At 41.4% G+C, this 26947-nt stretch overlaps 1 protein-coding gene across 3 annotated transcripts in view; it reads left to right on the top strand.

Annotated features, from left to right (window-relative positions):
* The first annotated feature begins 4968 nt into the window (after positions 1–4968).
* LOC122910696 (adhesion G protein-coupled receptor E2-like) overlaps positions 4969–26947 on the top strand; it is a 44816-nt gene continuing 22837 nt past the window's right edge. For 2 of the 3 annotated variants that reach the window (XM_044255312.1, XM_044255310.1), the window contains exons 1-5: positions 4969–5161; positions 7055–7108; positions 19648–19797; positions 21773–21823; positions 22123–22257. In XM_044255312.1, coding sequence (XP_044111247.1) covers positions 5026–5161; positions 7055–7108; positions 19648–19797; positions 21773–21823; positions 22123–22257 — 526 coding nt within the window. In that variant the 5' untranslated portion in view covers positions 4969–5025. The remainder of the gene's footprint in view (positions 5162–7054; positions 7109–19647; positions 19798–21772; positions 21824–22122; positions 22258–26947) is intronic. The other variant, XM_044255311.1, reaches the window with a different exon arrangement.

Here is a 26947-nt window from a genome sequence, read left to right as displayed (position 1 = left end):
TTATCATATGGTTTCACTTATTTGTGGAGCATAACAAATAGCATGGAGGACAAGGGGCGTTAGAGAGGAGTAGGGAATTTGGGTAAATTGGAGGGGGAGGGCAACCATGGGATACTGTGGACTCTGAGAAACAGTCTGAGGGGTTTGAAGTGGCGGGGGGGCGTGGGAGGTTGGGATACCAGGTGGTGGGTATTATAGAGGGCACGGCTTGCATGGAGCACTGGGTGTGGTGAAAAAATAATGAATAATGTTTTTCTGAAAATAAATAAATTTTAAAAAAAGATATATACATATAGTTACATATATACACACATATGTATTCTTAATGCCTTAAAGTCAGTAAGAAAAATAAAGTGGGGGTGCCTGGGTGGCTCAGTGGGTTAAGCCTCTGCCTTTGGTTTAGGTCATGGTCTCAGGTTCCTGGGATCTAGCCCTGTGTTGGGTTCTCTGCTCAGCAGGGAGCCTGTTCCCTCCACCTGCCTGCCTCTCTGCCTACTCGTGATCTCTCCCTGTCAAATAAATAAAATCTTTAAAAAGAAGAAGAAGATAAAAATACAGTGAATAAAATAAGGCATGCAAAATATAGGAGTATATAATTCACAGAGATAACTGTGAAAATATAAAGACATATAAAAATTGCAACACTGTTAATGAGATACTAATTCATATATTAAGATAAATAAAAACATTTGATACTACATAATTTTAAGATTACAAGACATCTGTAGACCCTAAGCCTCTAATAATTAAATAGAAACTTAGAATTGTTAAGTTGAAATGTCTTTTACAGATCATCTAGACCGGTTGTGTCATTCTATCAATAAAAGAACCTGTCCATCCTTCGGAGAGACTGGCTTATATTCTTGAAGTCTTTGATTTTTTTTCCTGTCCACAATATATAATGGACATGCCTTCCTGACAATTTTAAGTTCCTGTGTCTTTCTCCTATTAATTTCCTTCTAAATGAGATAAATGATTAACAAGAGCCTAAGGGTCACTTAAGCCACAGATCAACAAAATTATTCATGTTAAAAATGAAAGGATGAATACCCAACTTTTGTAGCAACATGGACGGGACTGGAAGAGATTATGCTGAGTGAAATAAGTCAAGCAGAGAGAGTCAATTATCATATGGTTTCACTTATTTGTGGAGCATAACAAATAGCATGGAGGACAAGGGGCGTTAGAGAGGAGTAGGGAATTTGGGTAAATTGGAATGGGAGGTGAACCATGAGAGACTATGGACTCTGAAAAACAATCTGAGGGGTTTGAAGTGCGGGGGTGTGGGAGGTTGGGGTACCAGGTGGTGGATATTATAGAGGGCACGGCTTGCATGGAGCACTGGGTGTGGTGAAAAAATAATGAATAATGTTTTTCTGAAAATAAATAAATTGAAAAAAGAGATACTAAAAAAAATAATTAAAAAATGAAAAATTTAAAAAGATATGATAGCAGTGGTGTTGATGGCATGTGGAAAATTGATCCTCTCCTATAGCACCTGGGTAATTTGATACAATCTCATTACATAGAAGAGTTGCAGAATTTATTACAATGTAAAATATATCTGTTCTGTAACCCAGTATAGAGGCCACCTAGTCTAAGAAAATTTAAAAATGTTCTCCTTATGGTATTGTTGAGACATTCACTGCAGCATCATTTTAGAGATAGGAAACAGGAGGCCATCTAAATGTGCATTTAAAAAGAGAAAAGCAAAATAAATTTTCTAATCTACATGTATACAACAGCTGCTGAAAAGAAAGACGTGGATCTATATACAGTGACATGTAAAACCTCTCCAAATATTGCTGACTAAAGAGTAAGTTGAAAACAAAGTACATAGTAGGGAAAACTTTATTTTAAAAACATAACTTCAGCTAAATTATATATAAACAATTTCATACAAAACAAAAAACACCACTCTAAAACATACAGGGAAGGAAGATAGAACAAGGACCTTGGGACCAAAAAACTCTGCTGTGGCGAGTCCCACAAGCTTTTGTTTGGCTTCATCTATCCCAGGCTTGGAACCGAAGAGGCTGGCAGCCCAGAAATGCCAACAGGTGCAGACAACAAAAAGATGTTTCTGAGAAAAGCCAGTTCTCCCTATCCAAAGGACCAGGAAAGGGAGCACCTGGAAAAACAGAAAGTATTTCAGCAGTAACTGCCTTATTCCAACCAAACAGCAGAGAAACTGACCCCATGCTTCTTTTCCTCAGCAAAGATCAAGTTTGGAAGCGCAGACCTCTACCCTTGCCCACCTGTTCCTTCCCATCCCTTGGGTTTGTGGAGATGGGACTTCCATTGTGTCAGATGAGGCCATGTGGGGAGCAGTAACAAGGCATCCCTACAATCCCACATCAGGGTGATGTACACAGAGGCTTGGCATGGAGGGAGAACTTTCAACTCCACCAGGAACAAGTTACCCCTCCAACACAGGAGCGTCAGCAGGCTGAGAGGGAATTCATTCCCACCCTTACTTGCCAGCAACAACATGGCCACTCTTCCCCCAACTCCCAGCATAATGTCAGAAGAGTCTTCCAAAACAGAAGAGTTTAATAAAATCCACTTTGAAAACACAATACTATAAAGACCAAGGATACAATTTAAGAAATCAGTGTCTTACCAAGAACCAGGAATACCTCAACTTGAGATGACACAAATGTTAGAATTACCAGACAAATATCTTACAGCAACTATCATAAAATATGTTCTAGTGAGTAATTACAAGCAAACTTTTCTGAAAGAAATGAAAAAATAGAAAGTCTTATAAAAGAAAAGAGAACTTTGATAAACAAACAGATTACAAAGACCTAATGGAAATATAGACTCTGAGAAACAATCTGAGGGGTTTGAAGTGGCGGGGGTGGGTGGGAGGTTGGGGTACCAGGTGGTGGGTATTATAGAGGGCATGTCTTGCATGGAGCACTGGGTGTGGTGAAAAAATAATGAATACTGTTTTTCTGAAAATAAATAAATTAATAATAATTTTAAAAAAATATATAGACCTGAAAAATACAAAAAGTGAAATGAAAACTCTATTAGGCTTATTAGGCTTACTAGCAGAATGGGGACAAAAGAATGGAAATATCAGTGAACCTGAAGACAAAACAATATAATTTATGCAATCTGAATAAGACAAAATAAACTACAAAAAAATTATCAGCATCTCAGGGACCTACAGGGCTACCCCCAAAAATCTAACATTTCTGCAGTTTAATTCCATGAAAGACTCTTAATTCTAGAGAACAAGCTGAGGGTTACTGGAGGGGTGGTGGGTGGGAAATGGGGTAACTATGTCATAAGCACTGAGTGTTATATGCAACTGCTAAATTATTGAACTGTACATCTGAAGCAAATTATGTACTATATGTTGGCTAATTGAGTTTAAACTTTTTTAAAAAATGAATTCCCCTAGTGATTTTCATTGCTGCCAGAAGAAAAAGTAATAAACATTCAATTTGTTTTAGCAGGAAAAAAATGAATTCCAGAGGGAGATAGAGAATATGGAACTGAAAAAATCTTTGGAGGGAAAAAATGGTTAAAATTTCTCAGATTTCCAAAAGACAAAAACATAGATTCAAGAAGTTGAGGTAACTCCAAGCAGAATCAACTTAAACAAATCCGGGCCAAGATACAGTATAATCAAACTTCTGATAACTAAAGACCAAGAAAAAAAAACTGAAAGCAATGAGAGATTATGATACCTCATCCCTATGGGAACAAACATTTCAGGTATCAGCTCATCTCTCATCAGAAATTATGGAGGGAACGTATTGCTAGAGCACTGGGTGTGATGCATAAACAATCAATCTTGGAACACTGAAAAAAATAAAATTAAATTTTAAAAAATGAAATCATGGATGCCAGTGGGATGTAGCACAACATCTTCATGGCATAAATGAATGGATGGATAAAGAAAATGTAGTGTCCATATATACATACATATATATATATATATACACACACACATATATATACACAATGGAATTTTATATATACATATATGAATATTATTCATCCATGTACAAAATATATAAGTCATGGGGTTGTAAAGTACAACATGGTAACTACAATTAATAATATCATTTTGCATATCTGAAAGTTTTTAACAGAAAAGATCTTAAAAGTTCTCATCACTTAAGGAGGGCACATACTACATGGAGCACTGGGTGTGGTGCATAAACAACGAATCTTGGAACACTGAAAAAATAAAACAAATTTTTTTAAAAAGTTCTCATCACACACACACATACAAAATTTGCAACTATGTATAGTAATGAATGTCAAGAAGATATATTGTGGTGATTATTTCACAATATATACAAATATGAAATCATTATGTTGTATACCTAAAACTAATATAGTGCTGTATGGCAATTATACCTTAATAAAATCATCTTTTGGGGGCACCTGGGGCGCTCAGTCAGTTAAGCATCCAATTCTTGATTTCTGCTCAGGCCATGATCTTTGGGTTTTGGAATCGGACCCCACATTGCAGGAGAGTCTGTGCTGAGCAGCGAGTCTGCTTGAGATTCTCTCCCACCCTCCCCTCTGCCCTTCCCCCCACTCACACTCTCTCTCACTCACTTTCTCTCTCTCTCTCTAAAATAAATAAGCACAGGGTGTTATATGCAACTAATATAACATTGAACATTATATCAAAAACTAATGATGTACTAAAAATTGGCTAATTGAATTTAAATAAAATTAATAAATTGAATAAATAATTTTTTTAAAAAAAACTATCTTTTAACAGATACTAAATAATGAATTCTGTTGACTCTGACCCAAAGTCTTCATGGAGTAGAAAAATGAGCAGAGTAATTCTTCATGTTGGGAAGTTCTTATAATACACAGGATCACATCTTCTTATACCACAAAGATTTAAAAACCACCTTCAAGGAGGCTTTCAGTACAAACACTACTAATGCTATGCAAATACTTTAAAAATAGAAGTGAAGTTTCTGAGAAGTTAATCACAAGACAGAGTCTCAGGAAAGAAAGGATCCAGACCAGTGGTTTCCTATGGCAGTCCCTCTGGAGCCCAAGTCAGACTTAAAACAGGAAGTCTTTGTAACACACACAGACCAAGAAGAGACGTCCTCTGTGCCTGGGCTTGCAGTTGTCTGCATCATGAGAAACAAAAATCTACTGTTGCCAGGTAGGTAGAATTATAAGAATATGACAGATAACTAAAGCTATCTTGGAACTCTCTATCCAGTTAGAGAATATTCTATGTTCTTGATAATCTGTTTTGTTTTCTCACTTTCTCTCCAAAGGACAAAGGGAAGAGATTTTAAGAAGGATGTTGGCTCATTTTTATCTAGTCTCAAAGCAGAAAATCAGTAAAACTTACTCCTGGAGCCAATCCAACAGAGATTTCTCATTTTATCAGCTATATTGGCCCAGCTTCTTCAGAGAAAGAGAATGAATATAATGCGTGTGTGTTTGTGTGTGTGTGTGAGTGTGAGAGAGAGAGGGGGGGGTGAAGGAGAGAAAGATTCATTCATTCATTGTGGAGGTTGGGAAATTGATATTCTGTAGGGCAGACCAGCAGACTGACTTGATGTTACATCTCAAGTCTGAAGTCATTCTGAAAGCAGAATTTCCTCCTCCTGAGAGGAGGGCAGTCTTTTTTCTCCTGAGGTCTTCAACTGATTAGATGAGTTCCACCCACATTATGGAGGATAATCTGCTTTACTCTGAGTCTACTGATTTAATTATTAATCCCATCTAAAAGACACCTGCCCAGCAGGTGTTTGACCAAATATCTGGGTCCAGCCAAATTGATACATGAAATTAACCCTCCTACTGCCTATAGTATTTTGTTTTCACAAGGGTACATAACCAAAGTCTCTGAAAACTCTAGTGAACTAAGAAAAACATCATGCTCCAGTCCATGGGCTTTGTGTGGGTCATGGAATTGTTTAAAGGGCAATAACGGTGCATAATAGGAAGGACAGCTTAATGCTGATTGGTCTTTATTTCCCTCAATGGTTAGGATAATACCTGTTACATAGCAAGTTAAGCACTCCTTATATATTGTCCTTGATGTTGGTTGTAATTTGTTCCCTTGTTTTTGTGAAAATAGTCACATTTCTTATCATCTGCTGTGTGGAACATGATTATTTTTAATGCTGGAAACATTTTAGAAAATAGTATGAAGGCACTGACATATGGAAAGACTTTTCATAGAGTTCACTGCCTCCCATGAATGGAATGAAACTCTAATAGGTGGGCAGGTGATTGCCTTTAGAGTAGTCCCTTCACACTAGTAATGGCTTTGATACCATGAAGCCTGTCCCGTGACTCATCACTCAGGACAAGCCTAGGGGATAAAGGGAAAGGCTGTGTCCTCAATGCACTGTAGGATGGCCAGGAGCTCACTTGTTATGAACCGTAGAAGCCATGGGCACTGCACCTGGAGAGGCCACTTAACGAGGAAACGGTGGCTCTACTGCTGGCACCTTAGTTCTTACCGCTTACTTATCTCAGCTTCCCCTCTTGTGTTTCCTGGGCTTCCTGCCTCGCCAATACTACTGTAAGCTGGACTCAGACTTGGGGCTGGCTGACTCCCAAACCCATGCTCCTCTTGTGTGCCCCAAAATATGTGGGTTAAACAGGGGGTAATAATCCTCTAAGAGAAATCCTCAAGGTAGATTTCTGCCATTGTCAGAGAACAAAGGACCTGGCTATGGGCAGAGCACACCAGTCTGTGGACTTTGTGCTTCAAGATTTATCCCCTCCATCAGGAGAGGCCATAATTTCTAAGTTGTGTCCCTGACATCAGCTGTCTGTGTATATTCTGTCCCCTTACCTGTAACACTGAGACTCCATGAGGATGGTGTCCGTGACTAACTCCTCTCTAGGGAGAGGCAGGTAATAGGGCTAGTCCTATATAAGGTACAAGAGTCTTATGGATGCTGCTGGAAAGCTTTAGCTGCATGGTGAGATCCACATCCCTAGGAGGCAATGACCATGCCACTAGGAGTTGAAATTGGAACTCCACTCTCCTTCCTTTGTTCTCTCACTGTTCTTTTTTTTTCTGCTGTAGGAATTTTGATGCTGCTGCTGTTGACACTGGGAGCTGCAGCCCAGTACAGTAGAGGTGAGTCTGCAGACTTAGTGACATAAGCTAAGGAGCGCATATGCTGGGTCTGGGTTCTACACCAACAAGGGGAAAAAGAGGCTTATTCTCCAAGTGAAGCTCCAAGATGGTCTTCTGGAGATAAGAGAAGCTACTTCCTCCTCTCCAAATGTCCAGTCTTTGGTCTTTTCCTCTTTTGATGGCAGCCATTTCTTCCCTACCTTCCCCTGCTCTACTCATGGACTCTTAGCTGGCAGCTGACTTCATCCAATTCTGTGAAACTTCCGGCTGTGGTCTCCATCCCCACTGTTAGTTCCCCCACACCTGTGCTCCCTGGTGCCCTAAGAACTCTCCATGGGCCAATACCACCACCTATCGCTGTTCCCTGGTATTCAGTTCTTCATCTGGGGAGATCTTCATCAGCCTGTTTGATGGTATAGGGGCATGGGGTGGTTGAGAGCCAGGGAAACAGAGAGGAGAGATGGTGGAGCATTCTAAGCCCTCAGCCTCACTGAGAGTAGCACCCAGCACTTCATCTAGGAAAAGAGGGAGGTGACAGGGCAGGGGAAGTATGAGGGAAGTGGAAGGTTTTCATGATCAGTAGGTAGAGCGTTGAGAGCTTACACAGCAGAGCTGAGCTATGTGGGATCAAAGTCCAGCTCACTGCTGATTACATCTGACATGTAGGAAATTATTTCTCCTCTCTGCCTCAGCTTGCTTGTCTGTAAATTGGGGACAATCATTGTACCTACCCCCCATAGATGGAATAAGATTTAAAATTCACAAGTATAAAGAACAGGTAAAGACTAGTTCAAAGCAGACTGTCAAACACAAGTTATTATTATGGTCACTGCTATTATTGTTGTGATTATTCTCATAGCACAAAGAAAGGGGAGAGAAGTGGAAGCAACTGGAGAGAAGAAATACCCACAGCCTGAAACTCAGGGCTTCCTCCTGGCATGAGCTCACCAGGAACTCCTGCCCCCTCAGGATCTGGCTTCCTAATGAAAATTTCCTCCAACAATGCACAAATTTCCCTTTTTCCCACATCCTCACCAAAAGTTGTTATTTTTTGTCTTTTTTATAACAGCCATTCTGACAGGTGTGAAGTGATATCTCATTGTGGTTTTGATGTGCATTTTCCTGATGATTAGTGGTGTTGTGTACATTTTCATGTACCTCTTGGTTGTTTAGAGGTCATCTTTGGAAAAAATATATATTCAGGTCCTCCGCCCATCTTTAAATTGGTTAAAAATAATAGTATTTGGGAGGTTGCTATTGAGCTATATGAATTCTTTATATATTTTGGATGTTAATCCTTTATGTGATAATATGATTTGCAAATAATTTCTCCCAAATTGTCAATAGGCTTTTCATTTTGTTGATGCTTCCCCTTATTGTACAGAAGTTTTTAGTTTGATATGGTCCCACTAGTATATTTTTGCTTTTATTGTCTTTGCTTTTAGTGTTGAGTCCAAAAAATCACTGCCTACACCAATGTCAAAAAGCTCACTCCCAGGTTTCTTCTGTGAATTTCATGATTTCAGGGTAGCATCATTTTTAAATTATTAAATTAAGGCTCAAAGAGATCAAGTGACTTATCCAAAGTCTTACAACTAATAAAATGATAGAAGCATGTCCAGGTATAAAACTAAGGTGATTTTAAGTATTGGTGAGGAAGTGGAGAAAAAGGAAACCTCATGCACTGTTAGTAGGAATGTAAATTGGTGCAGCCACTGTGGAAAACAGTATGGAGGTTCCTCAGAAAATTAAAAATGGAAACACCATATGGTCCAGTAATTTCACTACTGGGTATTTACTCAAAGAAAACAAAAACACTAATTCAAAAAGATATATGCACCAACATTTATTGCAACATTATTTACAATGGCCAAGATATGGAGGAAACTCAAGTGTTCATCCAAAATTGAAATGGTAAATAAGATGTGGCATCCATCTGCAATGGAATATTACTCACCCATTAAAAAGAGATCTTGCCATCTGCAACAACATGAATGGACCTAGAAGGCATACTGTCAAGTGCAATAAGTCAGTCTGAAAGAGACAAATCCTGTATGATTGCACATATATGTTGAATATAAAATGTAAAATAAAACCAGACTCTTAAATACAGAGAGCAACCTGATGATTGCCAGGGGGAAGTGGCAGGGAGATGGGCAAAATAGATAAATGGGATTAAGAGTTACAAACTTCCAGCTATAAAATAAATAAGTTATAGAGACAAGGATCACAGCATGGGGAATATGGTCAATAATACTATAATAATATTGTTTGGTGACAAGCGATGACTACATTCACCATGGTGAGCACCGAGAAATGTTTAGAACTGTTAAATCATTGTGTTGTACATCTGAAACTAATATAACACTCTTACTTCAGTGAAAATGTATCTTAAAAAAGAAAGAAAACATTTCTAAAGTCTTTTATATTTGAGTATATTCGACACACAATGTTACATTAGTTTCAGATGTACAACATAATGATTAGACAAATTTATACATTATGCCATGTTTACCACAAGTGTAGCTACAATCTGCCCCCATAAATCAACAGATTGCTGTTATATTCCTTATTTTGTGTCTTTTCTTCCCATGATTTATTCATTTCATAATTGATAGCCTGCATTTCCCACTCCCCTTCACCCAAACCCTGGCCCCACTCTTCTTTGGCAACCTAGAATTTGCTTTCTGTATTTATAGGTCTGATTCTGCTTTTTGTTTTTTTGTATGTTTTATTCATTTGGGTTTTCTTTTTTATATATCATTTATGAGTGATATCATATGGTATTTTTCTTTCTCAATCTTATTTCACTTAACATAATACTCTCTAGGTCCATTCATATTGTCTCCAGCAAATGGCATAATCTCATCCACTTTATGGCTCTGTAACATTCCATTGTGTATATACCACATGTCCCTTATCAACTCATCTGTTGACAGATACTCAGGCTGCTACATATATTGGCTATTGTAATAATGCTGTAATAAACAACAATTAAAAATAAGCTAAAGAGCCCTATGCAAGAAAATGAGATAGTATTGTTTAGCACTGTTTAAATCAATTATTTTCCCCCTGAAATATATTTAAGTATACTTTTTAAGTATACTTACACTTTTTAAGTATACTTATTTTTAAGTATTTTTAAGTATACTTTTTTTTAGGTCACTTTTTCTTTTTTTTTTCCAATTTATTTATTTTCAGAAAAACAGTATTCATTATTTTTTCACCACACCCAGTGCTCCATGCAAGCTGTGCCCTCTATAATACCCACCACCTAGTACCCCAACCTCCCACCCCCCTCCGCCACTTCAAACCCCTCAGACTGTTTTTCAGAGTCCATAGTCTCTCATGGTTCACATCCCCTTCCAATTTACCCAAATTCCCTACTCCTCTCTAACGCCCCTTATCCTCCATGCTATTGGTTATGCTCCACAAATGAGTGAAACCATATGATAATTGACTCTCTCTGCTTGACTGATTTCACTCAGCATAATCTCTTCCAGTCCCGTCCATGTTGCTACAAAAGTTGGATATTCGTCCTTTCTGATGGAGGCATAATACTCCATAGTGTATATAGACCACATCTTCCTTATCCATTCATCCGTTGAAGGGCATCTTGGTTCTTTCCATAGTTTGGCGACTGTGGCCATTGCTGCTATAAACATTGGGGTACAGATGGCTCTTCTTTTCACGACATCTGTATCTTTGGGGTAAATACCCAGGAGTGCAATTGCAGGGTCGTAGGGAAGCTCTATTTTTAATTTCTTGAGGAATCTCCACACTGTTCTCCAAAGAGGCTGCACCAACTTGCATTCCCACCAACAGTGTAAGAGGGTTCCCCTTTCTCCACATCCTCTCCAACACATGTTGTTTCCTGTTTTGTTAATTTTGGCCATTCTAACTGGTGTAAGGTGATATCTCAATGTGGTTTTAATTTGAATCTCCCTGAGGGCTAATGATGATGAGCATTTTTTCATGTGTCTGATAGCCATTTGTATTTCTTGATTGGAGAAGTGTCTGTTCATATCTTCTGCCCATTTTTTGATGTGTTTGTCTGTTTCGTGTGGGTTGAGTTTGAGGAGTTCATTATAGATCCTGGATATCAACCTTTTGTCTGTACTGTCATTTGCAAATATCTTCTCCCATTCCGTGGGTTGCCTCTTTGTTTTTTTGACTGTTTCCTTTGCTGTGCAGAAGCTTTTGATTTTGATGAAGTCCCAGAAGTTTATTTTCGCTTTTGTTTCCTTTGCCTTTGGAGACGTATCTTGAAAGAAGTTGCTGTGGCTGATATCGAAGAGATTACTGCCTATGTTCTCCTCTAAGATTCTGATGCATTCCTGTCTCACGTTGAGGTCTTTTATCCATTTTGAGTTGATCTTTGTGTACGGTGTAAGAGAATGGTCGAGTTTCATTCTTCTACATATAGCTGTCCAGTTTTCCCAGCACCATTTATTGAAGTGACTGTCTTTTTTCCACTGTATATTTTTTCCTGTTTTGTCAAAGATTAATTGACCATAGAGTTGAGGGTCCATATCAGGGCTCTCTACTCTGTTCCACTGGTCTATGTGTCTGTTTTAATGCCAGTACCATGCTGTCTTGGTGATCACAGCTTTGTAATAAAGCTTGAAATCAGGTAAGGTGATGCCGCCAGCTTTATTTTTGTTTTACACATTTCCTTAGCGATTCGGGGTCTCTTCTGATTCCATACAAATTTTAGGCTTATTTGTTCCAGCTCTTTGAAGAATGCCGGTGGAATTTTGATCGGAATGGCATTAAAAGTGTAGATTGCTCTAGGCAGTATAGACATTTTAACAATGTTTATTCTTCCGATCCAAGAGCATGGAATGGTCTTCCATCTTTTTGTGTCTTCTTCAATTTCTTTCATGAGCGTTCTATAGTTCCTCAAGCATAGATCCTTTACCTCTTTAGTTAGGTTTATTCCCAGGTATCTTATGGTTCTTGGTGCTATAGTAAATGGAATCGATTCTCTAATTTCCCTTTCTGTATTTTCATTGTTAGTGTATAAGAAAGCTACTGATTTCTGCACATTGACTTTGTATCCTGCCACGCTGCTGAATTGCTTTATGAGTTCTAGTAGTTTGGGGGTGGAGTCTTTTGAGTTTTCCATATAAAGAATCATGTCATCTGCGAAGAGAGAGAGTTTGACTTCTTCATTACCAATTTGGATACCTTTTATTTCTCTCTGTTGTCTGATTGCTGTTGCTAGGACTTCTAATACTATGTTGAACAAGAGTGGTGAAAGTGGGCATCCTTGTCTTGTTCCTGATCTCAATGGGAAGGCTGCAAGCTTTTTCCCATTGAGGATGATATTTGCTGTGGGTCTTTCATAGATTGATTTGATGAGGTTCAGGAATGTTCCCTCTATCCCTATATACTTTGAAGCGTTTTAATCAGGAACGGATGCTGGATTTTGTCAAATGGTTTTTCTGCATCAATTGAGAGGATCATGTGGTTCTTCTCTCTTCTCATATTAATTTGTTGTATCACATTGATTGATTTGTGAATGTTGAACCATCATTGTAGCCCAGGGATTAATCCCACCTGGTCATAGTGGATAATCTTTTTAATGTGCTGTTGGATCCTGTTGGCTAGGATCTAGTTCAGAATTATAGCATCCATATTCATCAGTGATATTGGTCTGAAATTCTCCTTTTTGGTAGGGTCCTTGCCTGGTTTGGGGATCAGGGTAATGCTGGCTTCATAGAAAGAGTCTGGAAGTTTTCCTTCTGCTTCAATTTTTTGAAACAGCTTCAGGAGAATAGGTGTTATTTCTTCTTGGAAGGTTTGGTAGAATTCCCCAAGGAATCCGTCAGGTCCTGGGCTCTTGTTTTTTGGGAGATATTTGATCACTGCTTCAATCTCGTTATTAGATATCGGTCTATTCAGGTTGTCGATTTCTTCCGGGTTCAATTTTGGTAGTTTATAGTTTTCCAGGAATGCATCCATTTCATCTAGGTTGCTAAGCTTATTGGCATACAACTGTTCGTAATAACTTCTGATGATTGTTTCTACTTCCTTGGTGTTAGTTGTGATCTCTCCCTTTACATTCATAATTTTATGAATTTGGGCTTTCTCTCTTTTCTTTCGGATTAGTGTAGCCAGTGGCTTATTGATCTTATTGATTCTTTCAAAAAACCAACTTCTAGTTTCATTGATACGTTCTACTGTATCTCTGGTTTCTCCCGCATTGATCTCAGCTCTAATCTTGATGATTTCCCTTCTTATGTGTGGAGTTGGTTTGATTTGTTGTTGATCCTCCAGTTCTTTAAGGTGTAGAGACAGCTGGTGTGTTCTGGATTTTTCAATTTTTTTGAGCAAGGCTTGGAGGGCTATATATTTTCCCCTTAGGACCGCCTTTGCTGTATCCCATAGGTTTTGGACCGAAGTGTCTTCATTCTCATTGGTTTCCATGAATTGTTTCAGTTCTTCTTTGATCTCCTGGTTGATCCAAGCATTCTTAAGCAAGGTGGCCTTTAGCTTCCAGGTGTTTGAGTTCCTTAGGAACTTTTCCTTGTGATTGAGCTCCAGTTTCAAAGCATTGTGATCTGAGAATATGCAGGGAATCATCTCAGTCTTTTGGTATCGGCTGAGTCCTGATTTGTGACCCACTATGTGGTCTATTCTGGAGAAGGTTCCGTGTGCACTTGAGAAGAATGAGTATTCTGCTGTTTTAGCGTGGAATGTTCTGTATATATCTATGAGGTCCATCTGGTCCAATGTGTCATTCAATGCTCTTGTTTCTTTATTGATTTTCTGCTTCGATGATCTGTCTAATTCTGAAAGAGGGGTGTTAAGATCACCTACGATTAGTGTATTCATATCAATATGACTCTTTATCTTGATTAACAGTTTTCTTAAGTAACTGGCTGCTCCCATATTGGGAGCATAGATATTTACAATTGTTAGATCATCTTGGTGGATAGTCCCTTTAAAGGTTATGTAGTGTCCTTCTGTATCTCTGACTACAGTCTTTAGTTTGAAGTCTAATTTATCTGATATGAGAATCGCTACCCCAGCCTTCTTTTGAGTCCCATTGGCATGAAAGATGCTTCTCCACCCCTTCACTTTCAGTCTGCGTGTATCTTTAGGTTCAAAATGGGTCTCTTGTAGACAGCATATGGATGGGTCCTGTCGTTTTATCCAATCTGCAACCCTGTGCCGTTTTATGGGTGCATTTAGGCCATTCACATTGAGAGTGATTATTGATAGATACGTTTTTATTGACATCGAGTTACCTTTGAAGTCTTTCTTTCTGTAGACTGTCTCTATATTTCTGTTCAATGCTATTCTTGGGATTTTTCCTCTTTTATAGCACCCCCCTTAATATTTCCTGCAGTATCGGCTTGGTGGTTGCATAGTCTTTTAAGCCTTGCCGGTCTTGGAAACTCTTTATCTCTCCATCCATTTTGAATGTCAGTCTTGCTGGATAAAGTATTCTTGGCTGCATGTTCTTCTCATTTAGTGCCCTGAATATATCTTGCCAGCCTCTTCTGGCTTGCCAGGTCTCTGTGGACAGGTCTGACGTTATTCTGATGGGCTTCCCTCTGTAAGTAAGGAGCCTCTTTGCCCTGGCGGCTTTCAAGAGATTATACCTACAATTATAATTCCTCAATTTGACTATCAGGTGTCGTGATGTTTTTTTGGAGTGTATAATCTTGGGTGGAGACCGTTCAGCCTCTAGTACATGAACGCTGGTTTCATTCGCGAGATTCGGAAAGTTTTCATGAAGGACTTGTTCCACGACATCTTCTAGACTTCTTTCTTTCTCCTCCCCTTCAGGAATTCCAATAATTCTGACGTTGGAACGCTTCATGGCATCACTTATTTCCCTAATTCTGCTTTCGTGGGATCTAAGCTGTTTGTTCCAGGCTTCCTCCTGATCCTTTCTCTCTATCTGTTTGTCTTCCAGATCACTAATTCTATCTTCTGTCTCAGTTACCCTAGCTTTGAGAGAGTTTAGATTGGATTGGAACTCATTGAGAGCATTGTGGACCTCCTCCCTGGTAGCTTTAAGCTCCGCCCTAACATTGTGAACATCCTGTCTGGTCGCTTTCAGTTCGGCCCTAATCAATTCTGTTTGGTCATCCATGGCTTTCTCCAACCTAGCTATTGCCTGGATAATTGTTAGCCTGAATTCTCTTTCCGACATATTGTCTATGTTGATAGCCGTTAGTTCTATTGCAGAAGGTCCATCCTCTGTATTTTTCTTCTGTTGGGCATTCCTCCTCCTAGTCATTTTGGTGGGAGAAGACTGAACAGATGTAGCTGGATGTATCCACTCTGGTGCAGTCAAGGTGCACCCTGGAACACTTCCTGTTCTCTGTCTCAGAGAGAAGCCTCAGTCTGGGTGCAGAAGCTGAATAAATTCCCCCTTGGACGCTGGCAGTGCAGGTTCCAAGTTAAAGATCCTGGGGGCTCAGGATCTTTTGCTCGTCCCCAAAGCCAAGGCAGTGGCGGCTGTCTGGGAGCTCCTGACCGCCAGAGAGGTTCCAAGCAGCGATCGCACACTGAGATTTTGCCGCCGGCCCGGGCTGGGAGTGCCCGGCTTGCGCGCACCTCTTTTCAGAGGCGGCTGTGGGTCGGGCGCGCGTCTGGGGCACTGAGAACGGGGCGCTGGTCCGTAAGCCGCAGGCTGGGCTTTTGCGCGCCTCTGTCCGGGGAAGCGTTTCGCGCGCGCGCAGCTTAGACTTTGAAACAATGGCGCGGGTCAAGAAGCGCCCCCGGGCCTTAGAAACCCAGGAGAGCTGGAGGGACGTGCGCGCGCATCTCAAGCTTTGTGGTAGGACTAGCGCGCGTTCTGCAGACCGGCGCAGCTCCCATCCCCTCACAGGAGCCGGAACCCACGCGCTCTGAGGCGCGCTGGCGGCTTAGGGACCAGGAGCCGGTTTCTCCGCCACACTCTCTCTGCCTCCGCGCCGGGGAGGCTGTCTGGGACCGGGGACTTAAGCCCCTGTCCCTAGCCGCCCCGATTCCCACAATTTCCCCCCGAGATCCTTTGCTCTTTTGGAGTGCTTTCAACCAGTCTCCAAGTTAATGCTGGTCCCCAGACGCAGGGCACTCTCGCTCGTATCGGGGTATTACTTTCCCACCGGTCGCCTCTGGTGGCTCCCTCCCCCTTTTGTTTATCTTCCGATATCAGTCGCCATTCCCATCCCCCTTTACCTGCTCACTGGCGTCTTCTGCCCCTGTAGAGATCCAGACGTGTATAATTCTGATCTCAGGCTGATTTCATGGGTGATCAGAGTTCTTTGGTAGGTAATCAGCTCACTTTGGGGTACCAGCTGAATAGACGCCTCTTCCTAGTACCCCGCCATCTTTAGGTCACCAAGTATACTTATTTTAGTATTTTTAAATATACTTATTTTTAAGTATTTTTAAAGCATCTTTAAGTATTTTTTAAGTATTTTTAAGGATACTTAAGTAAACTTTCAGGGTACCTGGGTGGTTCAGTCAGTTAAACACCTGACTCTTGATTTCAGCTCAAGTTGTGATCTGAGGGTCCTAAGATGGAACCCCAAGGTAGAGGGAGACAAGCTGACTGCTTAGCAGGGAATCAGCTTGTCTCCCTCTCCCTTTGCCCCTCCCCTTGGGCGCGCTCTCTCTCCCCAATAAACATTCTTTTAAAAATATTTTCAAAATCCAAGAATTAAATTACTACGTATTTGCTTAAGAAATGATACAAAACCATGAGAGACTATGGACTCTGTAAAACAATCTGAGGGGTCTGAAGGGGCGGAGGGTGGGAGGTTGGGGGAACCAGGTGGTGGGTATTGGAGAGGGCACGAATTGCATGGAGCACTAGGTGTGGTGAAAAAACAATGAATACTGTTACGCTGAAAATAAATTTAAAAAAAATTTTTAAAGAAAAAAAAGAAATGATACAAAATTAGAAGGTATGCTTTTTAAAATCTTGATATACCTGAATATCTTTTCAGACATTTAAATAAAGGTGACATAATTTTAACTTAAAAAGAAATAACTCAGTCAGAGATACCTAATTATCATATGATTTCACTCAAATGTGAAACATAAGCAATAGGGCAGAAGATGATAGGAGAAGGGAGGGAAAACTAATGGGAAGAAATCATTGAGGGAGACAAACCATATGAGACTCTTGACTCCAGGAAGCAAACTACGGGTTGCAGAAAGGGAAGTGGGCAGACAGATGGGGTAACTGGGTGATGGGAATTAAAGAGGGCATGTGATATGATAAAAAAAAATAGTAATAATAATGATAAACAAATAAATACTAATAATGGACTGGTGAAATAACCTTAACTTTAAAACAACAGTTGTTAAAATATACTGAGAAAGAAAGAGAGAAGGAAGGAAGAAAGAAAGAAAGAGAAAGAAAGAAAGAAATTTCATTCTCATAAAGAAAATCAACTATTTTTCTCAAATCAGAAAAAACAAAAAATTGGGTCATCTGAGTGGCTCAGTCGTTAAACATATGCCTTCAGCTCAGGTCTTGATCCCAGGGTTCTGGGATCGAGCCCCGCATCAGGCTCCCCGCTTAGTGAGAAGTCTGCTTCTCCCTCTCCTGACTGCTGCTGACCTTGCCTGTGCTCTCTCCCTCTCTTTCTCTCTCTGTCAAATAAACAAAATAAAAATCTTTAAGGAAACAAAAATTGCTTTTCTTTTAAGATGAAAATAAATACAACTTGCGTAATGGAAGCTGAAACTAAAGTTTGCTTCAAAAAACATTTTATAGTGACACTGAAGAGGTTTTTATTCAACAAAATAGAATCATAAAAGGAAATTCTAATACTTAAAATGGTTAAGATGGAAAATTTTGTTGTGTGCATTTGGCCACAATAATAGGAAAAAGCAAGAAAATATACAGTTTTTACACCAAGAAATATTTTCATGTACTCAAAATAGTCTTAGATGCATATCTATTGATAAGTAAAGGAAAATTTTCTAATTTTTTCAAAAGAAAAGAAAAAAATACCCTAAAACTTACTAGTAGTCTGTGTAGTGGACTTATACACAGTTTTCTTTGTTTTCATTTTTTTTATATTTTCTTTGTCCTTCTAAGTATCCATGCGTCATTTAATATTTGGGAGAAAGTTAATTTACCATGGAATAAAAGGTAGTGTTGGTACTCCCGCCCAGCCCCTCTATGCCTGAGAGGCACCCCTAATGGATCCCCTGCATTTGTGCATGTGTGACCCATGGAGGCTCATGGCTGGGTGAGCATGGCGATGAGCCCTGCTGATGGTGCGCCTGGATCCCAGCTCCTTCCTGGGAGCACGCCTGTCAGGTTGAGGATTTCTCATATGATGTCTTCCCCTCCTGCACTTGTCATTCCCACCTGTCCTCCACTCGACTCCATGCCACCCAACAACCTCGAAGGCAAGTGTCCAGCTATTGCCATCATCTGAGAAGAGAGGGGGGCAGTCCCATTGCCCAGATGGGGGTGAACATGAATTCATCATGTGTGTGTCTTCCCACATCCTGTCATGTCCGGGTGCTGACACCCACAGCCTGGCCTGGGGCCTTAGAAGGGACATCCACGAGGTCAGGTAGGACACTCTGCTCTGGGGGACCCAGTTGCCTGCCCTGACTCTACATGATGCCATGAGTTCTTTCAGGCTCTAAAGTCTTGTTTCCCTGTTTGGAAGGTACAGGACCAAACATTCTGTCCCTGCATTTTGATGCATTCTTGACTTGCTAGTTCTCATTCAACTGTTATTTTTAGCCAGGGATGAGTCAGAGCCCCTGCTCTCTGGGTCCCTGAGATACTCAGTTACTCTGGCTCATGAAACTCTTTCCTCTCATGTGTAGAGAAGAGGGAGAGGTAAGAGACCAGACGAACCCCCCTCCCCCAGTGACTCAGCTGTGAGAACCTGCATGCTGCTTCCTCATTTCATATGTGTGATGGGCTCTGATAAGAGAAACTTCCTCCAGGGTTGGAGGTAGCAAGACTCCTCCAGAGACATCCTTGGGCTCCTTGAAAATGCCTGACATTGGGAGCTTGGGACAGTGGATAATGAGGACTCTGTTGGGATCTTGGGCCACTGTTGAGTAATGGGAAGTGGAAGCTGCCAATGGGCAGTGGCCAGACCACCTGGCTTTACTCTCAGGTAGGAAAGAGTGTTACTCTAGACAGACTCCAGCTGTGACTCCCTTCACTGACGAAGCATCGAGAGTGGTCTTCAGTGCCACCATCACCCTGACTGGAGCCCACCCCCAGAACCCCAATAGTGCAAGAAGAGACTTAGTGCCTAAGTCCACGCCACATTTGCAGAAGGGTATGCTGACCTCCTTCCAGCCCCTATGATGGCACAGCAGAGTATCTGAATCTAGGTGACCTCAGGCCCCGCCAGAGAGTAGAGATGAGCAAAGAAATGAGCAGGCTTTCTGGAGAAGCTGTCTCCAGCTCAGACCTGCCCCAGGAATGCCACCTGCAAGCTGAGTTCTCTCCAGTACCTATGGCTGAGTCAGGCTGGAGGCCAGGGTCTCTGCCTTATGGGAACTGATTCCTTTGGGACATGATCCTTTATCTTGTATTCTAGACATCAACATGTGTGAACGACCATTGAGAAAGTCCTGTGCAGCCTACGCCGACTGCCGGAGCATGGACGACAGGTACTGCATGTGTGGCCCAAGACAGGAGCTCATTTCTGAGACAGCATTCAGGAATGAGAGTGAGAACATGTGTCAAGGTAAGAAAGATTTTTCACCTTCTATATCCCCATCCATGAGGTTTGGGGTCACTAAGCTCACTTTTCCAGGCATCAGAGAGCTGTTCTCGGCACCTATTTGAGTTCTATCCCTCTCCAAACCCCAAGGCTCTGATACCTCCACAAAGGGCCACTCACACAATTTTGGAACATCTTCCCTTCCCACATAGCACTTTATTTTCAGAAAACAAAGAGGTGGCATTCAGGATACTTCACAAGCTCACAGCACATTATGCTTCAGTGCAATATCTGTCTTCTTCTGCTTCATCAGTGGTGGCCAGGATGAGACCTTCCCTGCCCACAGCCCCCTGTCCCAGAATTCACACAGACTTGGTCACACCAGAATGGATCCAGAAACCCTGTCTAGAATTGTAGGAAGGGGGGATATTCGAGGGTGGGCACACCTTTCCTGGCCAGCGTTCCCCTAGCCAACAACCCTACCTGGAAAAGACACCTCCTGACATAGTGAACTGGCTTCTTGGCCTTCTGGCTTTAATTCCCCCTGCAAGCTCTGCCCTGAACCTCCCCAATAATTTAGTTTATAGGCCTGTAAGTAACTCAGGTGACTGGGACCTGGAAGATGTTGTATGGGGGTGGGCAGAGTGATGTGGACCACCCTACACACACTCTGAGATTGAGGTGAATGGAAGAATCTTCCATCTGGACCAGATGGAAAGAGAGGGGATGACTGCAGAGTCCTGACCCTCTTCCAAGGAGGCCAACCCAGGCCCCGTTTAACCTAGACCACTCAGAGACAGAAGATGGAGGGTGAGTCCCATTTGGCAGTGCCCACAGGTCTATATCACTGGTGCAAGTCCAAGGGCCAAGAATACAGAAGCATCTGCCACCTCTCGCCCATCAGCACCTGCTCCATTCTCCAGCCACCTTGCCCTCATCCACCACTGACCTTGCTCAAATGCAGATTCTCACCACCATCTTTTAGTCCAGAGATTCCTTCATGGGGATCAGAAAAGAAAACTTCACTGCCCCATAGCTGCCTGACTAAATGTCAACCCCACTGTCTACCACAGCCCTGGTGGCCACTGTCCAGGTGACCCTGCCTGTCCAGCATCACCTTCATTCTCTTGATTATTGCCCTCAAGCCCCTTAAAAGTCCTGGCTCAGGTGTGGGTTTTGCTCATCTCCATGGAACTGGAGTCTCAGAGTTAATGTGGATGGGAGCATGCTTTCTCCCAGGACAGCTGGGATTCCAAGAATTAGGCAGCAGTGAGATTCCACCTGGGAAATGTCAGGACAAAGGCCAATGCTGGGAGCCATGACAGTTCCTGATTGGGTACATAGCATTTCCCCTGCACTTAGTTTCCAGGAAGGCCCATCCTGGATTTCTTCAAATCCTCAGGTTTGGTGGCTGTGATGTCCCCACCCCTCTAGGAGTCACCCAGGAAATCTGAGGGCACCAGGCCTGACAGACTGAGAGGGCTTGGACCAGTTTCATCCACATCTGGACAACAGAACATCTAGCCACACTCTTGTCTCATAAAATAATCCATGTGAAATAGAAAAGGCACACATTCACCATGGAAGAGAAAGCAGGCCTTCTCCAAGTAGATTTCTGCTATTGCCAGATAACAAAGAACCTATATAAGGGCAAGACACATGGGTTGGAAGAGTTTCTCCTTCAAGATTTTCTCCCCTCCTTTGGAAGAGGTTTCAATTTCTATGTTGTGTCACTGACATCAGCTGTCCATGTATACTCTGTCCCCTTACCTGTAGCACCTGGGGTTCCATGAAGGTTATGTTTGTGGTTATCCTTGACTGACTTCTTGGGGAGTCCAGGGAGATTCAGGGGATGCAGACAGTCTTGGCACAGTGTGCAGTAGAGGAGGCTCATGGATCCTGCTGGAAAGCCATGGGCTGCAGAAGGCAATGGCCATGCAGTCATAGGTTGAAACTGGGATTGACTCTCATTTCTGTGTCGTCTTCTTTTCTGTCCCAGGGATCTTGGTGCTGCTGCTGTTGACACTGGGGCCTGCACAGAAACTGAAAGGTGAGTCTGCCCAGCCTACCCCACTGGGGACATAAGCTGGGGAGTGAATTCTGGGGTCTGGGCTTTCTCACCATCAATGGGTAGGGAAGGGGGCTTATTCCACAAGTGATGCTCACAGATGCTTTCCGGGTATACAAGAAGCTGATTCCTCCTCCCTAAATGTCCAGAGTTCTCTGAGCTCTTCCAGTAACAGCCATCCCTTCCCTACACCCCACCCCTTGCTCTATCCCTGGACCCTCAGCTGGTATCTGGCTCCCTCCATTTCTTGAACCCTCTGACTGTGGTCTTCGTCCCCTCAGTCTCTGCCCCCACAGACTGTGCCCAGTGGTGCCCTCCAAAATCCACGTGTGTCAATGCCACTGCCTGTCGCTGCTCCCCAGGATTCATTTCATCGTCTGGGGTGATCTTCACCAGCCTGTCGGAGAGTTGTGATGGTACAGGGCCTTGGGGTGGTGGGGGGGCAAGGACCCCAGGGGTTGGGAGATGATGAGGCGTTCCCAAGCCCTCAGCATTAGTGAGAAGAGCACCCAGCATTTCATCAAGGAAAAGAGAGAGGTGACAGGGGACAGGGCAGGAGGAGTACAAAGGAAGTGGACAATCTGGTTTTCATGATCAGTAGGTAGAGTGTTGAGAGTTTACACAGCAGAGCTGAGCTGCGTGGGTTCAAAGTCCAGCTCACTGCCAATTACATCTGACATGTAGGAAATTATTTCCCCTCTCTATGCTCCAGTTTGCTTGTCGATAAATTGGGGATTTAAAATTCACATGTGTGAAGAACAGGTAAAGACTAGTACAAGGCACACTGTCAAACACAAGCTATTATCATGGTCACTGCTGTTATTACTGTGTTTATACTCATAACACAAGGAAAGGGGAGAGTAATGGAAGAAGCAGGAGGAAGCAACCTGGAAGCTCAGGGTCTCCTTCTAGCATAAGCTCACTGGGAACTCCTTCCCCTTCATGGTCATGGTTTCCCACCTCACTCCTCACAGGAGCCTCATGAGGCAGGCAGAGCTAACACGGTTTGTTTTTTGGGTGGTGTGTGTGTGTGTGTGTGTGTGTGATTTATTATGTTACATTAGTCACCATATGGTATATCATTAGTTTTTGATGTAGTGTTCCATGAGCTGGCATAGTTTTTTTTTTTGTTTTTTTTTTTTTTAGATTGCTCTAGGCAGTATAAACATTTTTTTTCCCCAATTTATTTATTTTCAGAAAAACAGTATTCATTATTTTTTCACCACACCCAGTGCTCCATGCAAGCTGTGCCCTCTATAATACCCACCACCTGGTACCCCAACCTCCCACCCCCCCGCCACTTCAAACCCCTCAGACTGTTTTTCAGAGTCCATAGTCTCTCATGGTTCACCTCCCCTTCCAATTTACCCAAATTCCCTACTACTCTCTAACGCCCCTTGTCCTCCATGCTATTGGTTATGCTCCACAAGTGAGTGAAACCATATGATAATTGACTCTCTCTGCTTGACTGATTTCACTCAGCATAATCTCTTCCAGTCCCGTCCATGTTGCTACAAAAGTTGGATATTCGTCCTTTCTGATGGAGGCATAATACTCCATAGTGTATATGGACCACATCTTCCTTATCCATTCATCCGTTGAAGGGCATCTTGGTTCTTTCCATAGTTTGGCGACTGTGGCCATTGCTGCTATAAACATTGGGGTACAGATGGCCCTTCTTTTCACGACATCTGTATCTTTGGGGTAAATACCCAGGAGTGCAATTGCAGGGTCGTAGGGAAGCTCTATTTTTAATTTCTTGAGGAATCTCCACACTGTTCTCCAAAGAGGCTGCACCAACTTGCATTCCCACCAACAGTGTAAGAGGGTTCCCCTTTCTCCACATCCTCTCCAACACATGTTGTTTCCTGTTTTGTTAATTTTGGCCATTCTAACTGGTGTAAGGTGATATCTCAATGTGGTTTTAATTTGAATCTCCCTGAGGGCTAATGATGATGAGCATTTTTTCATGTGTCTGATAGCCATTTGTATTTCTTGATTGGAGAAGTGTCTGTTCATATCTTCTGCCCATTTTTTGATGTGTTTGTCTGTTTCGTGTGGGTTGAGTTTGAGGAGTTCATTATAGATCCTGGATATCAACCTTTTGTCTGTACTGTCATTTGCAAATATCTTCTCCCATTCTGTGGGTTGCCTCTTTGTTTTTTTGACTGTTTCCTTTGCTGTGCAGAAGCTTTTGATTTTGATGAAGTCCCAGAAGTTTATTTTCGCTTTTGTTTCCTTTGCCTTTGGAGACGTATCTTGAAAGAAGTTGCTGTGGCCGATATCGAAGAGATTACTGCCTATATTCTCCTCTAAGATTCTGATAGATTCCTGTCTCACGTTGAGGTCTTTTATCCATTTTGAGTTGATCTTTGTGTACGGTGTAAGAGAATGGTCGAGTTTCATTCTTCTACATATAGCTGTCCAGTTTTCCCAGCACCATTTATTGAAGAGACTGTCTTTTTTCCACTGTATATTTTTTCCTGTTTTGTCGAAGATTAATTGACCATAGAGTTGAGGGTCCATATCAGGGCTCTCTACTCTGTTCCACTGGTCTATGTGTCTGTTTTTATGCCAGTACTATGCTGTCTTGGTGATCACAGCTTTGTAATAAAGCTTGAAATCAGGTAAGGTGATGCCGCCAGCTTTATTTTTGTTTTTCAACGTTTCCTTAGCGATTCGGGGTCTCTTCTGATTCCATACAAATTTTAGGATTATTTGCTCCAGCTCTTTGAAGAATGCCGGTGGAATTTTGATCGGAATGGCATTAAAAGTATAGATTGCTCTAGGCAGTATAGACATTTTAACGATGTTTATTCTTCCGATCCAAGAGCATGGAATGGTCTTCCATCTTTTTGTGTCTTCTTCAATTTCTTTCATGAGTGTTCTATAGTTCCTCAAGTATAGATCCTTTACCTCTTTAGTTAGGTTTATTCCCAGGTATCTTATGGTTCTTGGTGCTATAGTAAATGGAATCGATTCTCTAATTTCCCTTTCTGTATTTTCATTGTTAGTGTATAAGAAAGCCACTGATTTCTGCACATTGATTTTGTATCCTGCCACGCTGCTGAATTGCTGTATGAGTTCTAGTAGTTTGGGGGGTGGAGTCTTTTGGGTTTTCCATATAAAGAATCATGTCATCTGCGAAGAGAGAGAGTTTGACTTCTTCATTACCAATTTGGATACCTTTTATTTCTCTCTGTTGTCTGATTGCTGTTGCTAGGACTTCTAATACTATGTTGAACAAGAGTGGTGAAAGTGGGCATCCTTGTCTTGTTCCTGATCTCAACGGGAAGGCTGCAAGCTTTTTCCCATTGAGGATGATATTTGCTGTGGGTCTTTCATAGATAGATTTGATGAGGTTCAGGAATGTTCCCTCTATCCCTATACTTTGAAGCGTTTTAATCAGGAACGGATGTTGGATTTTGTCAAATGCTTTTTCTGCATCAATTGAGAGGACCATGTGGTTCTTCTCTCTTCTCCTATTAATTTGTTGTATCACATTGATTGATTTACGAATGTTGAACCATCCTTGTAGCCCAGGGATGAATCCCACCTGATCATGGTGGATAATCTTTTTAATGTGTTGTTGGATCCTGTTGGCTAGGATCTTGTTGAGAATCTTAGCATCCATATTCATCAGTGATATTGGTCTGAAATTCTCCTTTTTGGTATGGTCCTTGCCTGGTTTGGGGATCAGGGTAATGCTGGCTTCATAGAAAGAGTCTGGAAGTTTTCCTTCTGCTTCAATTTTTTGAAACAGCTTCAGGAGAATAGGGGTTATTTCTTCTTGGAAGGTTTGGTAGAATTCCCCAGGGAATCCGTCAGGTCCTGGGCTCTTGTTTTTTGGGAGATTTTTGATCACTACTAACACCAAGGAAGTAGAAACAATCATCAGAAGTTACTACGAACAGTTATATGCCAATAAGCTTAGCAACCTAGATGAAATGGATGCATTCCTGGAAAAATATAAACTACCAAAATTGAACCAGGAAGAAATCGACAACCTGAATAGACCAATATCTAATAACGAGATTGAAGCTGGCATAGTTTTTATTTCCCACCTATATTCCTCTGTTCTTAGTCCTGTTTTGTTTGTTTCTTTTAATATTCCACATATAAGTGAAATCATATGTCATTTGTCCTTCTCTCTCTGGCTTATCTCACTCAGCATAATGCCCTCAAGATCCATCTGTGTTGTTGCAAATGGCCATATTGCCTTCCCTTTTATGGCTGAATGATAGTCCCCTGTGCACCTACACCACTTTCCATCATCCACTCAGGCGCTGATAGAAACATGTTGTTTCCCTACCTTGCCTGTCATAAATGCTGTGATGAACTTGCCTGTTATAAATGCTGTGATGCAGATATCTTTCCAAGTTAGTGTTTTTGTTTCCTTCAAATAAATACCCAGGAATGGAATTGTTGGATCATACAGTAGTTCTGTTTTTAATTTTTTTGAGGAATCTCCAGATTTTTTTCCCACAGTGGTTGCACTAATTTGCATTCCCTTCAATAGGGAGCACGGTTCTCTTTTGCCCACATCCTCACCAATATTTGAAATTCCTTATCTTTTTTTTATAATATCCATTCCAACAGGTGTAAGATGATACCACCTTATGGCTTGGATTCGCATTTCCATGATGATGAGTACTTTTTCATGTACCTGTTGGCCATTTGGATGTCTTCTATGGAAAATGTCTATTCAGATCTCTACCCATTTTTTAAATTGGATTGTTTAGGTTTTTTCTATTGTGTTGAATGAGTCCTTTATATTTTTTTGGATGTTAATCACTTTTCAGATATATGATTTGTGAATATTTTCTCTTAAATTATAGATTGCCTTTTTATTTTATTGATAGTTTCCTTTGTTTTATAAAAGCTTTCTGATGTGGCATATTTCCTCTTCTTTGTTTTCTGGAGTCAAATCCAAAAAATATGTGTTGAGATCGATTTCAAAGACTTTATCTCCTGTGTTTTTTTCTATGAATTTTATGGATTCATTTTCTTATCATAATTGGGATCAAAGAGATTAGCTTTTCCAAATCAAGATTAATAAGATTGTAGAACCTAGATCAACATCTAAAACAGAAGAGTTTTTATTCT

Source organism: Neovison vison, chromosome 6 (genome assembly GCF_020171115.1).
Source record: "Neovison vison isolate M4711 chromosome 6, ASM_NN_V1, whole genome shotgun sequence".
Lineage (NCBI taxonomy): Eukaryota > Metazoa > Chordata > Mammalia > Carnivora > Mustelidae > Neogale > Neogale vison.
This window is presented reverse-complemented; position numbering and strand designations above follow the sequence as displayed.